Here is a 15830-nt window from a genome sequence, read left to right as displayed (position 1 = left end):
TTAATTTATGTTTTCAGAAATTCCTCACCAAATCGATTCTGAAGGTGTCTGGCTTGTTTCAACTGAATCTGATTGTTAGTTTTTGTTTACAAACAGAGGGATATATAAAAAAAAGGTGATGCATTGTGGGAATCTTAAGTGCCCTCCTCCCTTTTTTTTCCCGATCATAGCACCTACTGTCACCAAAGTTGTTCATTAACGCGGGACTGATGGATCAGCTCGTATCAGGGCAGACCATTGCAAATCTGCCAGAGCAGGTGGAGAACAACAGGTGGAGGCAAGCCGGACTGTTTTAGACTGTTTTTTTTAAACTGCAAATACGAAAACAGGATTGCAGCTGTGTTTTAACAGCTATTGTTATTGCTTTTCTTGTCATGTAAAAGCTTTTGGAAAACACAGTTGAAGATGTCCGTCCTGCAGAGTCTACCTTACCTGTGGATGTTTATACTAACACTGACAGCAGATCAAATGTTGGATCGCTGCCTGAATGAAAGGTTCTTATACAGGATGAATGTGGTGCTGTTGGAGGACAACGCATACGAGTGGAGCCGGCCGTACGTTCAAGCAGCAGTTGAGCAAGCTATTGAGGAGGACAGACTGAAGAACGAGGCAGCAGGTATGAAGATCAGCGTCCCACTAAAGAATCTGTAATCTGCAATGTAAATCCTTTAGTGTCATGTCACACGCCGGTGCATGTGTGCCACTTTCATAAATGATTTTAATTATCATAAACATCAACCATTTCATCAGTTCAAAGTAAGGAATAAGGAGCCTTTTATTGTACTGCATGAAGTGATTGCACACTTTGCAGGGCAAGATTAGATACATACATTATTGATCCCTTACTGATCATTTACTCTATGGCATTTCATTGTTTATTGTTTTATGTAATAAACACACATTTTCACTATAGGTCTTAATTTCCAGCTGACAGCCAACTACCAAGGCTTCAACGCCGACGGGTACAACAGTCAGGGCTGTGGCAGCAGTACATGTCAAGGGGTTGCCATCGTCAAGAATCTCACTGTAAGCATCTTAACGCGCCCAACTTCAATATATCAAAATTACATTTGAAAGTTGGCTAGTTTGCCAAGGGCGTGTCTGGAGAATGGCCACCTCACCCCAGATTATAGATGGACTGCTGAGGTTGAAAACAAGCTCAATCAAATGTAACTTTTAATATGTCACCTATATCAGGGGTGACCATAGCCCTAAGAACAATTTACTTTCTCTTATGGCTTCTTGCTGAATTGGCTCACATCTCCAGAGATGGTGCTTTTTAATGCAAGTATATGAATATATACACAATTATCATCTCAATAACTAACATTTTAGTGTGAGGCAATAGTAGTAGTAGTATGGTTCTGAGTCTAAATGAAGGTGAGATAATACAGTTAACTGCTAAATACACCAGTTTAATGTTTACTGCACTGGCTACCATCTTCAATATGTGGCCTAGGATAAAACAAGACAATTCTTGTGACAAGAATATAACCATAAACAAGCACCATAGCCAAGAGAGTATAATAGTACCCCCGAAAGTGCAATCTCCCAACACGGCCAGTCGACCATGGTTTATCAAGTACTGCACTGCACTAAACTGTTCACTGCATATTGCTTGTGTTTTTGCAGATAAACCATGAAATAGGCTGTGTGATGCTCGGGCCTTCTTGCACTTACGCCACATACCAATTAGTAGAGTAAGTATCTCTCTGTTGTCCATTTTACTCATTATTTATACTGCTTCTAGCCACACATGTTGCTTTATGTTGGTTTAGTCAGGAGGCCGGCCTAACCCTGAGTATACCTATCATCTCGGCTGGAAGCTTCGGAGTGTCCTGTGACTACAAGCCCAAGCTGACTCGAATCCTGCCACCTGCGCGCAAGCTGTCCCACTTCATGGTTAACTTTATAAATGAGACCATATTACCATGGAAAAAGAAGTGGAACCGGGTCTATGTGTATTCACCGAAAAGCACAGTAAATGTATCCGAGGACTGCTTCTGGTGAGGACGCACTAACAACAGGCCGCCATAAGTACTCACCATTTGAACTTCCTTGTGATTAAGGTGGCTGAAATACCTTTCCGCAGGTACATCAAGGCACTGGAAGCAGCGGCGCACCATTTTGCTTCCAATACCAAGAGAGAAATGCTGCGTGGGGAGGATGAGCTGTTCATGGCACTTGCGTCTCCGGTTCGACACAGTAACAGTAAGTGTGTCCTGAAAAATCTAATGGAAGTTTCAAATAAAAATCTGTGTCCGGAAAATCTAATGGAAGTTTCAAATATATGTTATAATCTCTATTTACACGTGCAGTTGAAAGGAACGCTTATTTGTTAAAAGTGACTACTTAAATTCCATATCATTATTCCATTCATCAGAAAGATTCACGGTGATTAGCGCTCGTGCTTCACAGGTAGAAGGTCTCAGGTTCGATCCCTGGACGGGGTAAGATTGTGTTTCATGTGGCAAGGCCCTGTAATTACAGAGATATTAATCGGAAACCAGACAAAAAAATCTGCATTTTGACAGCTTTTGGGGGGCATGGTAGTGCCTTAGCGCAGCGGTTAGTGCGTGTGCTTCACAGCTCGAAGGTCCTGGGTTCAATTCCCACCTGGATGGGGCCTTTCTGTGTGGAGTTTTTATGTTCTCCCCGTGTCTGCACGTACAATACACTGTGTTCCAAATTATTTTGCAAATTGTATTCCAGTGTTAAAAAGGTTAAAAAAAAAGTTTTTCAGTGAAACCCATGGATAGTATTGTGTCTCAGACGCCTGGGAGTGCCGTGTAACCCTGGATGGTCAGATGGATAGTTGGTGAATGGCCACCATGTCCCAACAAGGCTGTGACGTCAGCAAGGAGGAGGTGGAGCCATGTTTTGGATGTGGAGTTTCTGACAGACCAATTTCTTCTATGGTACAAAAAGAAGAACGGTGCTTTCCATAACAAAATCATCTTCATGCATGACAACGCACCATGTCCTGCTGTAAAGAATACCTCTGCATCAAGGCTGCTATGGGCATAAAAGGAGAGAAACTCATGATGTGTGGACCCCATCTTCCCCTGACCTCAACCCTATTGAGAACCTTTGGAGCCTCAAGCAAAACATCTATGAGGGTGGGAGGCAGTTCACATCCAAACATCCATCCTGCAAAGAAATCCAAGCAGAAACTCTCCAAAAACTCACAAGTTTAATGGATGCAAGAGTTTTGAAGCTGCTATCACAGAAGGGCTCCTATGTTAAAATGTAGCTTGACCTGTTAATATATTTTTGATTTAAATAGCTTTTGATTTCAGTGAATATGACCTCCTAATGCTACAAATTCAACAAATGACCATTTTCAGTTAATTTCAACCTTTGAGTTGTTTATTAAAAAAAAAAAAACTGTTATCATTGGGGGGTTTTTTCACTCACATTCAAATGATCCTCAGTTAATGGCAGTTAAAGGCTTGAAAATTATGCCGACTGTCATTTGAGTTGATAATTTGGAGCACAGTGTAGGCATGAGTGAGAGTGCGTTTGAGAGTGCAAGTGTGGGACAACGGATAAACACGCACTGTCCCGACCAAACAAACAAATAAATAAAATAAACAAATGTGTCCTTGACCTCAATATGTATCTATGGTCTTTATGGGATTCTATTCTAACTCAGTGAGACTTAGAGAGAGTGAGTGAGATTTGGTTGCCAGGAATAGCCTCAATAATTTGGCACATAAACCACCTTTATTGGTTGTATGACTGTGGCAAAGTGTTCTTCACTGAATGAAAGGTGGATTGGTGGCAGGACGGATGTCATAAAGTCCACATAAATGTTTAGGTGCCAGGAAGACCAGTGCAGAAAGTCTATGTTTAGAGGATTTAGAGGATTGTCTTCATTTTGTTGTCTTGTTTGCAGTTTTCATCCTCTGTGGCGGCCCAGACCATATTTCCCATATCAAGCGGAACTCAGGACCTATCCACCCAGACATCACGTTCATTCTCATTGACATCTACAAGTGAGTATTTGAACTTGATCTTGTTTTAAATGAGCATACTATTCAAACAAAAGCTTGTTCTTTTTGGTTTCCCAGTTCAGAGTATTATGACAACAGAACGTCCAGTCAAGACATGAACAATGTTCTGGTGGTAACTCTGCCACAGCGAAACTACACCTTTGGTAACCTGACCTACAATGACACGGTAAGATCCCATTTTAAACAATCATACGCCAGTGGTTCTTCATCTAAAGTCTGAGTTTCTTCTCTCTCTGCTTGTAGTACTAAAAAGTCCAGTAGTTGCTGTTCTCAAATACACAGTGATGCCTCATTGTTCAGTTGTTTCTTACTTTGTGCCCTGGTCTAGTCTCACTTCTATATGATCTCATGTTTTTGGAATGAAATGGAACTGCACACATTGGCATTAAATGTATATTTAAAAATTAAATTTAAATGTTTAAAGGCTACCTTTTCTTGCTGCGTTGTGAGTGTGAGAATCCGTGCTCTGTATCATCTCATAAATGACAACAATCACAAGTCTGTTTCCTGTTATTCTGAGCAGATCAATGACTATGTTGCTGGGTACCACGACGGGGCGCTCCTATTCGGGAAAGTATTACGAGACAAGATGCTCAGTCGCAACAGCAGCAAGAACATGCCCCTGAATGGCCATCCCTTTGCAAACATTTCGTTTAATGGTGTGTATGACCATTGATAACCCCGCGAGTAACACAATAGGGGACAGAGCAAACATTAACTAAAGCTCGGAAAGTAAAAACGCGTGTATTTTTGTCGTAGGTATTTTTACTTAGATAATAAATTTATTTTATACATTAAAGGCACGACAGAGGCTAACCAAAAACACTCAATTTTTATTTTTATTTTTTATTTTTTATCCAAATATATTTATTGAATTTACAGTTAAAATCACATTGGTCACTCACACTTTGTTCACTCATACCCTTAACTGCATTCATCCACTCACTCGTTCACTCTGTCACGCACACATGCACACTTGAGGAGAGAGGCGCAATCCAGACTTCAAACTAAAGGCTCACAGTGGTATAGAGACACTACATTATTTGAGAGAATACTGGGATATTGTATATATCCATCCATCCTGTACTGGCTCAGGATCGGCAGAGGATCCAGTCCATAACAAGATGGATGAATATTGCTCGGCATCAAGGGTGCCCAGGAAGCAATCGCTGGATCACTTCCTGGGGGGCTCAGCCGTACACACGGAGGCACTACAAAAGGAAAGTTAAAAAAAATAAAAAATAATAATAAATAAAATAAAGTAAAATATTTATATATATTCACCTTCATAACTATACAAAAGTATAACAGTAAAAATTATTACATTTATTATTACAAAAACACACAATTTTAATTACAAGATTGATCTGAAACCCTGTAAACCAAAAAAGCATTTCACTGTGTTTTCAAGTATATGATTTTTTCTGTCTATGATCAGTAGTTAGCATGTAGCTGATTAGCCTCCATTGTGCCTTTAAACGCTTATTTAAAAGTTTTAATTTCGAAATCTAAATGGGAAAAATGAATAGGAAATGTACTTCCGGACGCCTTGGGGACTCCTTTTAAATCAGTTTTATTATGTTTGTCAAACCAGTCACTCTGACGCAGTTTGCTGTATCCAGGTATGGGAGGACACTATGTACTGGATGAGTTTGGAGACCGAGATGTCAACTTCTCTCTGCTGTATACGTCCACCCTTACACACGAGGTAATGAAGCAACACACCACTGACATGTTATGTTTCAGGCGTACAGTGGGTCATACCCCTCTACATATCCCGTTGTTATTATGTTGGATGCTGAAAAAGTTCAAAGATCTTTCCTTACCACCACTGATATAAACTTTTAAGCCACACTGCGGAACATTCGAGGTTATATGTTGCATCACTGGATCCCTGATATTTAGTTTAAATTAGTTGTGTGAAATGTTTCGCAGTATGGATTTAATGAATGTTATAATGCAGCACATTTATGATTGAGAGCAATTGAATAGGTCTGTAGTTGTTGGTCTGAAAACACTGTCACTACAAAAGCTCTTCCTTTTACATAATTTTTCCAAGCGTTTTTAAATTTGTTATGTTATTTTTAAATATATTGTGTATCTTATTGTATTGTAGGGTTATCAGTGTAAACTATTTAACATTGCACAAATATACACAGGCTGCTGCGCAATGAAATTGAAATAATTGGAAGAGGTCTGGAAACTTTCTGAAGTCCCTGTACATGTATATTTGTATATGTATATATATATATATGTATATTATGTATATGTATATGTATGTGTATATATGTATATGTACAGTATATGTATATGTATATGTGTACAGTATATTTCAGACTATATGAGCCTCACTTTTTTCATTTTTCATTCATTTCATTTATTTATTTATTTAATATGGACATAGCAGTTACATTGGACGTACCAGATGCATTGTTTAAAGTGTTATAGCACATTTGCTAATTTTCAACACCTGTCCATAGGGGGCTTTTAGGTTTCAAGGATTAAACACATTATTAAACAAGGTTCAAATAAAACAGATTATTTAACTAGATAAGGCACATTTTACACATGTGAGCACCTTTGGGCCGATTTGAGCCATGGTTTAAGCTCTCTGGCAAAGGTGTTTCAGACTTGTTGACTTGTTGTTCACTTGTTGTTTTACTTTGCAGTATACAACCCTCTTTGTGTTTGACACGTCCAAAAATGAAACTACAGTAAAGGACACATCTGCTCTGCCCTGGGAGGACGGTGTTTTGCCGGATGATGACCCGGACATCGATGATCGTAATAAACTTACTTCATTTTGCTGTCATGCAGTTACAGATATACATAGTTAAGGAAATGTATGTTTTGATTTTTAGAAATAAGTACTCAGGACATCATTGTCATTGTTTTGAGCCTCAGCGTCATTGTGGTGACTGCCATTGCACTCATTTTCTACAGGTATGTAGAGCTTACAAACTATCATTTAAAACGCTAATTTAATTTATGAATCTATTTATTTTGTTTCCTACAGGCAAAACAGGAAGGAGCGTATGATGCAGAAAAAGTGGTCACACATAGATCCTAACCTGATTGGTCCTCTGGATGAAAAGGAAGTTTCTCTAAAGGCAGGTCTACAAGGTCAACAAAACAAAGTTATATTGTTATGGTAAGCTAATATGTTTTTGGTGACAGATTGATGACGACAAGAGAAGGGACAGTATATTCCTCGCTCACCGAGGGCGCTACGACAAGAAGGTAATCTTTCACAAATGTTCAGCTGTTATTGTTAGAAATACAAGATGACTTTTTCCCCTTCCTTTTCAGCCAGTCATTTTGAAAGAGTTCAAACACACAGATGGCGACTTTAATGAAGAGCAGAAAATTGAGCTCAACACTGTTAGTAGTTCAGTAATAGCTATTTTTGTATTTAAATAATATCAAGAAAACTTGGATTAATTAAGACTTTACAATTGCAGTTGCTCCGTATTGACTACTACAACCTGACCAAGTTCTACGGCACAGTCCAGTTTGAGTACGGTGTGTTTGGTGTTTTTGAGCTTTGCCAGAGAGGCTCCCTGAGGGTAAGGACTCTGCACTTTCCATGTTATTAATAATCAAGTGTTATCATTTCTATTAATGATTAGAGTGAAATAAAAACAATGACAACAGCTCATTTAAAAAATTTATATTTATTGCTTTTGGGCTAAATTAAAAGCAGTTTTTTCAGTAAATAGACCCACGTTACTTAGCGCTGTAACCTCAGTGTTTAGATCTATCAGGTAACCATGACTACAGTAAACAGTGAAATGGTTTTCTGGCCTCTTCTCTGCTCTCCTGACGCCTTTATAGTTTCGCTGATAAGAGACAGATAGAGCAGTGGTGGAGCATGTGCATGTAATCACACACACATTAACCCCATAGGGTCATAACAGTATTGTGTCTTCACAGAGCATTCTCAATGACAAGATCTCTTATCCCGATGAGACCTTCATGGATATGGAGTTCAAGATATCAGTTATGTATGACATAGCAAAGGTACACTTTTTTACTGTATTCCTTAACCTCTTGACCCCCACCTGAACAAAGCACATTTTCTCCAGTTTGGCTTTATCTAAATCTAAAAACGTCCCAGAAAAACAACAATAACACAATAAAAATGTGACAAAAACACACGACTAAAGAGAGATGAAATATCAGACAAAAGGTGACTACAAAAGTGACAAAAACACAACAAAAATACCATAAAAAAATCACAAAAATTAGATGAAATTGTGACAAAAATGTAACAAAAACACACAACAAAAAAGCAATTAAAAAAGACAAGAACACTACAAAAACACTTCCAGAATAGGACAAAAACTCGACGAAAGAGCGATTCAAGAGTGACAAAAAAGCAACAAAAAAATTAACAAAAGAGCGAAAAAAATGTGATGAAAAAGTTTTGTAGGTGGGCGTTACTCTGGCCTGTAGGCTCTAAGCTCCAGTTGAGACACTTTTAGATTTGGGTAAAGCTGAATTGGAGAAAATGCACTCGGTTATGGCGTGGGTTAAGAGGTTGTGTCTCTTTTTTTTACTGTTCCCCTTGTTTTTAGTTTATATTTCGTATTTGTCGTATTTGCTAGTTACTCGAAAATGGATTTATATGGTAAAATTCATTGTGTAATATTAATTATTACACAATGAATACTTCGCAGTGCAATTATGCAGTACTACAACATGTAACAATATATCTACTCAGGATGAAAATGAAAGACAACTGATTGACAGTATTTCTCTACATCACTGCTCATGAAGAAAACAGTTAAAACACGGCCCCAGAGATGCACGTCTATGTGATGTAACAACCAGTAAATCTCTGTCGGTCGAGCTACAGCAGGATTTACTAAAGATCTGCTTCACTCTGAAAACTAAATGTACACATCAAAGAGGGAACAGAAAACCTTTACTCTCTCAGTCTGAGTCAGTGCTAAACTGCTCAAGACTTTAGCATGCTACCGGTTAGCAACTGTCATCAATCAACTGTCAATGGCTTCAACACGATAAACACATGTGTGGCTCACACATATGAACACTGAGGAAATGCTACAGTAACAGCTCAGCTCTGACCTCTGTCACATGTTGTATCCAAGGCTAGATGTTTGGAGTGTGGTTCAGAGGTCAGAGCTGAGCTGTAAATGCTAACTGGTAGCATGCTAACGCCTTGAGCAGCTTAAACATTGACTTACTGTTTCTACACATAAATGTGCGTCTCTGGGGCTGTGTTTTTACTGTTTTCTTCTTGAGCAATGATTACGAATAAATCAAAATGCCACTGTCAATCAGTGGTGTGTGGTTGTCTTTCATTTATATCCTGAGTAGAGATATTGTTTCCGCCATGACAACAAAGGACACATGACTGAAAAGGCATGTATATCCACGCTGTTGTGCTCACAGTTTGTTATGCTGTCTCCACAGGGAATGTCCTACCTCCACTCCAGTAGCGTAGGAGCTCACGGCCGTCTAAAATCCACTAACTGTGTGGTGGACAATCGCATGGTGGTCAAAATCACAGACTTTGGATGCAACACTATTCTTACACCAGGCAAAGGTGAGATGAGGGATGTTGTCACTGAATGAATCCCAAAACGCAACACATCTTAAAGCCCTTCATCTGCTTTCAGATCTATGGACAGCCCCAGAGCACCTTCGTAAAAGCGGCATATCTCAGAAAGGCGACGTGTACAGCTTTGCCATCATTACACACGAGATTATCATGAGGAAAACTCCGTTCTACACACAGAACTGCTCTGATATTTCAGGTGAACATTTGTTTGACTTTCACTTCAACATACTGTGTATTTTCAAAAGATAATAATGTTTTTTATGCGTATAGAAAAGATTTACAGAGTGCAGAATCCCAGTGTGTTTGGCTATTTTAGACCAGACCTCAACTTTGAAGGTGCATTAGAGAGAGCAATAGAGGTAGGACACACACAGCGATCATCACTTACCATAGTCACTGTACAGGAATGTAATCTCAGTGGTTTGTATGTTCCTAGTTGTACACATTAATGAAAAACTGCTGGGAGGAGGAACCAGAACGCAGGCCAGACTTCAAGAAAATAGAGCTAACCCTTGGTAAGATTTTTAGGTAAGTGAGCACCTTGAGCAGAATACTGAAAGAAATATAATACTTGAGATACCTGATTTATTGGTATTTTATAGTGCCCTCCACAACCAGGCCAGTGAGACTTACATGGACAACCTCATTCGACGCCTGCAGATGTACTCGAGGACTCTGGAGCGCCTAGTGGAAGAAAGGACCGCTCTGTACAAAGCTGAGAGAGACAGAGCGGACAGGCTAAACTTCATGCTCCTCCCCGGGTAAGTCACATGACAGGTATTCTGGTATAAGCTTTGTGTTGACAGTGATGGTAGCGCTTGTTTCCTCTGTTTTTTCCATTGCTCATGACTCGACTCAAATGTGTGGTGTGTGGTTGTATTTTTCAGCCCGGTGGTGTGTTCACTGAAGGAGACGGGCCGAGTGGAGCCGGAGCTGTTTGAGGAGGTGACCATTTACTTCAGCGACATCGTGGGCTTCACTACACTCTGCCACTACAGCACCCCCATGGAGGTGGTGGACATGCTCAACGACATCTACAAGAACTTTGACAGCATCCTCGACCACCACGACGTCTACAAGGTACTGCGAGCTCAAAGTCTTTATGGACAGCGTGAAAATAGCCATTAAAGCAATTGCAATGTTGGACTAAAAACAAGCTTCTGCCAATAGTATAATTATAAGACTTTACTGATTGGTGACGAGGAAAGAAAAATCCTTTGATTATAATGCATTTGCAGCCAATAATGTAATAAAAGAATCAATTAAACAATATAATAATCAATCAATGACAATAAACGTTTATGATATGCCGTTTGCCTTTATTTATGTAGAGCAGAGGTGTAGAACTAATTTGAAATTCAGCTCCCTCTGCAGGTCACGGGCCACATATAATGGAAACAGGAAAAAAAATAATCTAATAAATGAATAATAATGAGCTGTGATTTTAATACACTCCTGATTTGGTCAAAAGCCTGATTAGCATAATAAATAATAACGACTTACATTAATTACTCTGCTTTACTATTACTTGTGTCACAAGTTTCGTAAAGTGCTGTAGTCATTATTCATTGACGCCGCACTTGGTGTATTGTATTGTAGCCAGAGCCGACCTTGGGGCAGACTGACCATTTACCATGGCTATAATGTGTTGTTTGTATCCTGAGCTCTTATTATGGCAATGGATTTATGGAATATGGAATAATTTCCTTTTTTTTTTTAATTTAAGCTGCCCCCTGGTGGCTGGAGTGAGCATTCTGGTTATTTCTTTAAAAATCCATAACTCTTGACACATATGATGTAGATGTTTCAGTTTCTACTAACTCTCTTGTGTTTGACTTTGTGGATTTTACATATTCTATTTGCAGGTGGAGACAATAGGAGATGCCTACATGGTTGCTTCAGGTTTACCCAACCGAAACGGAAACAGACACGCAGTGGACATTGCTCACATGGCCCTGGATATACTGTCCTTTGTAGGGACTTATCAGCTCGAGCACTTACCTGGAATCCCTCTCTGGATTCGCATTGGCGTCCATTCAGGTAGCTTCTTATGTGAAATGATTAGTCTTTTATTATGTGGCTGTGTGTACCTGTGCAGTGTAGTGTAATCATTCGTAATCATCTAAGGGAAAGGTTACAGAAAATTGACTCATGAAATGTCCATTTATGCACAGGACCCTGTGCTGCCGGTGTTGTGGGGAACAAGATGCCTCGTTACTGTTTGTTTGGAGATACAGTGAACACGGCTTCGCGGATGGAGTCTACGGGCCTACGTAAGAAGACCCACCATTTATATACAAGCACTTAAGCTTTGTCACTTTTATTCATCAGCTCTGCATTGTCTTTTAGCTCTGAGGATACACACGAGCAAGTCCACCATTAACATCCTGAAGAGGACAGACGGCCAGTTTGAGTACGAGCAGAGAGGAGAGACGTACCTCAAGGTGAAGCTTTGAAAGGCTTTTCATAGACTTTCCAAAGCAATGGAAGCTTATGCTTTGTGTTTGTGTCTTAGGGAAAAGGAAAAGAGATGACTTACTGGCTGACTGGAGTAACTGGACAGAAATACAACCTTCCCACACCACCAACTGCGTGAGTCACACTGAAATACACACACGGTCACTGGACCTAATACATAAAGAGTTCAACAGCGTTTTTCTCTCTGAATGTGTCAATTTTATTGTGTTTTAATGTTAGTATTATAAAAATAAATTGCACACATTTGCTTTGTTTTTGTCACCAGTGAGAACTTCCAGCGGCTTCAAGAGGACTTAGCTGAGATGATCCAGGCTAGTTTAGGTAAACGTGCCGAGTGCACTGAAGGTTTTGAGAAACGAAAGACCCTATCCACCAAGATACGGCGGAGGGAGACCAGCAGCAGCACTCAGAGCGACCCGCCGGAGTACTTTCACTTGGCCGTCACCGACTACCCCAGCACCTACCTGTGAGCACACAGCAGGGCTCTGCACAGGACACCATGGAGGACTTAACATGCAGCAGCAAAGGACACTGATTAATATTTTCAATGATAGTAAACTAAAGCCGCCATTAAAATTGGACGCTGACAAACATTTCATTTAAAGCATGTCTTTATTGTACTCCAGTCAAAATATGTGTCATCCCCTCGGAAAAGTTCTCTTTTTGTTTGAATGTCGCTCACTGATTGGGAAAGAAAATAGTTTACCATGTAAATAGATTTTCTGCTGCAAAGATTGTGTGTATATTGTGTGATAAGGTCACACAGATCAGCGTGTCTGTAAATATTTATCTATTTGTATTATTAAACAAAGCTGAAAGAGTGGATTATTCAAGACTCTTGGGTGAGACTGGTTCACATCATGGCACATGTACAAACAATTCAAATACTTCTGTGATAAAAGTCGACAGATCAGTCCTACAGAGTTTTGGTCGTGACGAGTGCTGTACCGCCGAGCTCTGTGGCAGGAAGTGGGAATGTCTCCTGCCTCACAGCGCTGCCTTTGAGTCCCTCACCCCATTCTCCTCCATCATGCCTCACGTGCTCCCAGCCAGTGTCTCCTCGCCACACGGGCGCAGTGGGATCCCCGGTGTACAGGTGCTGCTGACCCTGTGGAGATGCCTCTGATGGAAGCGGACAGTAAACATTGGCTGAAGGCTCTGTTTTGGAAAGAGGCTGCTCTGCTGGCTCCTCCACTACAACAAATAAACAAGACATTGTGTTGGAAAAAACCTGGCAACAAAAAAAACAACCCAAAGAATGTATTTATTTGACACTATATTTTACACCTTCACTCTGTTGGAGGACACCTCAAAACGTTTAGTTTGTTATTGTCTATCCTGGGAGGGCATTTGCATCATCAAATCCCACCTAGATCATGTAAATTTAAAAAAGGGAACCAACTTCAACCATTTTATATTAAAGCGTCTCAAATACAAATTAAATGTATCCAGGAACACTCAAGTCTCATTTGAGCAGTTTAGAGTCATGTGCTCTGTCCAGCACATGACCACTTCACAGCTAAAGCAATTGCATTCAGAGTGCAGTGAACACATGTACTATTCAGCTACAATTTCCCTTCTGTTATAAAAAGATTTCAACCTTGTCTTCCTCAACCAGCGGATGTGTGCTGAATGTAGTCGGCCCAAAGCTGTTTTCAAATCCCTAAGGGACCTCTGGCTGTTACATTTCAGCACCGATGCCAACATTTCTGACTCTACAAAGACCAGAGGTGTGTAGAGAAGCCAAAATATTAACTTAAGGAAGAGTAACGTTACTTCGAAATTATTTTACCCTACTTACTCTACAATCTGAATAACTGTTTCAGCGTAAAAGTCTGATTTGTGCTTCAGTCGTGACATAAATTATTAAACATAAATTAACAAAACTTGTCCTAATGTGAAAACTTATGGAATTTATTTAGTGACACATTTTTTTTACTCAAGTAAGAGTAAAGATACTTCATTACAATATTACTCAAGCAGATGTAAAAAGTACTGAATGATATAACTACTTTAATAAGTACAGATTTTCCTAAAAGTTACTCAAGTGCTTGTACTTGAGTAAATGTAGAGAGTACCGCCCGCCTCTGACAAAGATGTCTCTATTAGATCCATATTGCAGTTTGCATGCTCTGTCTCCACAGCTCTTTTCTTGTTGGCTTTCAAGCACTTCCAGCTTCTTACCCGTGTGCTGCTGTGAATGCCTTCTGTAGATAACCAGCCACAGAGCCAGAGCCAAAATGGAGCCCAGCGTGGCCAACAGCATGACTATCCACAGGGCAGGGTTGAACGCTGCCACTGTCTGGTCAGCAGGGGGGGTGTTCTTCAGCCAGACCAGGGAAGTGAGGGATGGTTCTGAAAGTGCAGTCATGTCAAGTTGAAATAGTATCATGAACAGTTAATAGGGCCATAGTTCTTACCAGTGTGTGTTGGGGGCCTTTTCTCAATGTCCAGAGACACGCAGTTGTTAAGCAGGCTGTCCCATTTGAACCCAGCGGGGCAGTTCTTCTTGGCCATTGCAAACAAACCATGAAATGACGATCTTATGTTGCTACAGTGTGTCCCTCTGCTCTGGCAGCCGTTTGGTGAGCTGAGCAGAGAATACAGGCTGCTGTCTCCAACATGAGTTTCAGTTCCTGTGCTGAAAGGAAAGGGTGAAGACCTTGGGTCCCCTGGGGCTCGAGCGAGAGGAGTGCAGTTTGACCCTTGGGGCCCCTCAACCTTTAGTATTTTAGGCGTTATAACAATTAACCATTTACCATTAAAGCATATTTTTATTACACTCCAGTCAAGAACACACCGACTGCCACGGTTTGTGTGGTTTCGATTGAATATATTACTATACAATACAATGTTGCTGATAGTACAACAACTACTCTCTATTGTGCTGATGGATACAGTTTACAGCTTAGCGATACAATGTTATTTATCCCCTTAACCTCCGAGTGCATTTTCTCCAGTTGAGCATTACAGTGAAATGCCTCATTTGAAAGCTAAGACTTACAAAGCTAATCTGAGATTCTTTCTTGCTATGATTGTCATGGTTTCATCTTTTTTTTTTTTTAATCATGTTTCGGTCACATTTATTCACGTCATACACAATACAAACAATACATAAACAATACAAAATGCAGCCAAAACGCAACAAAAAAGCAACAAAAATGTGACAAATACATGACATGTAGGTCTTAGCTTTCAAAGATGTCTTAGATTTGGGTAAAATTGGATAAAATGTGTTCAGTTAAGGTGGGGGTTAAGAGGTTATTATCTGTGGGAGTTTGTTTGTTTAATTACAGGATACAAAGCTATAGATAAAATGTCTGAGTTCACGTCTGCATTAGAAGATTTCCGAAAACTGTGAGGATGGGGCTGCCCATATTAACATATCCATATCAGTGTTTAACCAAGTTTGAATTAAGAAATTGAAAGTGGGGACTTTCCCATCACAATCATTGTCTGTACAGCGAATGATCACAAAGAGACAAGTGGCCACAATGACGAATCAGTATGTGGCTATAAATACTGTATGTGGCTAAAAAAGACTTGGCATGAAAGTTTGCAAATGCCAATCCCACTTTGCTACAGGTTGGGCACAGCTTAGACTTTTTTGGGCTGTAGAGCATAATAAGATTTATTTTGTCAGTGTAAACATAACAGACAACTTTGTGTCGGCCATCAGCAACACCACGTAACATTCATCACAAAATCACAAACACAACAGTAGGCAGATTTAATCTCTCACATTTTAT

The 15830-nt window shown here is 39.9% G+C and overlaps 2 protein-coding genes across 2 annotated transcripts; one reads left to right on the top strand and one right to left on the bottom strand.

Annotated features, from left to right (window-relative positions):
- The first annotated feature begins 400 nt into the window (after positions 1–400).
- gucy2ca (guanylate cyclase 2Ca) lies at positions 401–12844 on the top strand. The gene is made up of 27 exons (XM_079564252.1): positions 401–616; positions 914–1026; positions 1633–1700; positions 1779–2006; positions 2093–2211; positions 3899–3998; positions 4074–4182; positions 4540–4675; positions 5639–5724; positions 6686–6800; positions 6878–6959; positions 7033–7126; positions 7194–7256; positions 7326–7397; positions 7478–7582; positions 7950–8036; positions 9456–9588; positions 9662–9799; positions 9874–9962; positions 10040–10131; positions 10206–10364; positions 10491–10683; positions 11469–11643; positions 11778–11876; positions 11953–12047; positions 12119–12195; positions 12347–12844. Exons 1-27 carry the CDS (start codon positions 406–408, stop codon positions 12549–12551), a joined length of 3243 nt encoding a protein of 1080 aa, XP_079420378.1. The 5' UTR covers positions 401–405; the 3' UTR covers positions 12552–12844.
- A 90-nt stretch (positions 12845–12934) lies between these two features.
- Positions 12935–14706, bottom strand: LOC306968752 (uncharacterized protein). The gene is made up of 3 exons (XM_079564235.1): positions 14502–14706; positions 14266–14436; positions 12935–13275 (listed from the first exon to the last, which is right to left on the bottom strand). Exons 1-3 carry the CDS (start codon positions 14596–14598, stop codon positions 12998–13000), a joined length of 546 nt encoding a protein of 181 aa, XP_079420361.1. The 5' UTR covers positions 14599–14706; the 3' UTR covers positions 12935–12997.
- Positions 14707–15830: the final 1124 nt, after the last annotated feature.

This window comes from Gobius niger, assembly GCF_951799975.1.
Source record: "Gobius niger genome assembly, chromosome: 10".
Classification (NCBI taxonomy): Eukaryota; Metazoa; Chordata; class Actinopteri; order Gobiiformes; family Gobiidae; genus Gobius; species Gobius niger.
This window is presented reverse-complemented; position numbering and strand designations above follow the sequence as displayed.

Excerpts from the sequence above, each read along its gene's own strand:
- gucy2ca (XM_079564252.1), top strand. The coding sequence starts at position 406 with ATGTCCGTCCTGCAGAGTCTACCTTACCTGTGGATGTTTATACTAACA. Across the intron at positions 2,212-3,898 it reads TCCGGTTCGACACAGTAACA|TTTTCATCCTCTGTGGCGGC; the intron begins GTAAGTGTGTCC and ends TCTTGTTTGCAG. Across the intron at positions 7,583-7,949 it reads GCCAGAGAGGCTCCCTGAGG|AGCATTCTCAATGACAAGAT; the intron begins GTAAGGACTCTG and ends GTGTCTTCACAG.
- LOC306968752 (XM_079564235.1), bottom strand. The coding sequence starts at position 14,598 with ATGGCCAAGAAGAACTGCCCCGCTGGGTTCAAATGGGACAGCCTGCTT. Across the intron at positions 14,437-14,501 it reads AAGGCCCCCAACACACACTG|AACCATCCCTCACTTCCCTG; the intron begins GTAAGAACTATG and ends CTGCACTTTCAG. Across the intron at positions 13,276-14,265 it reads GCATTCACAGCAGCACACGG|TGGAGGAGCCAGCAGAGCAG; the intron begins GTAAGAAGCTGG and ends TATTTGTTGTAG.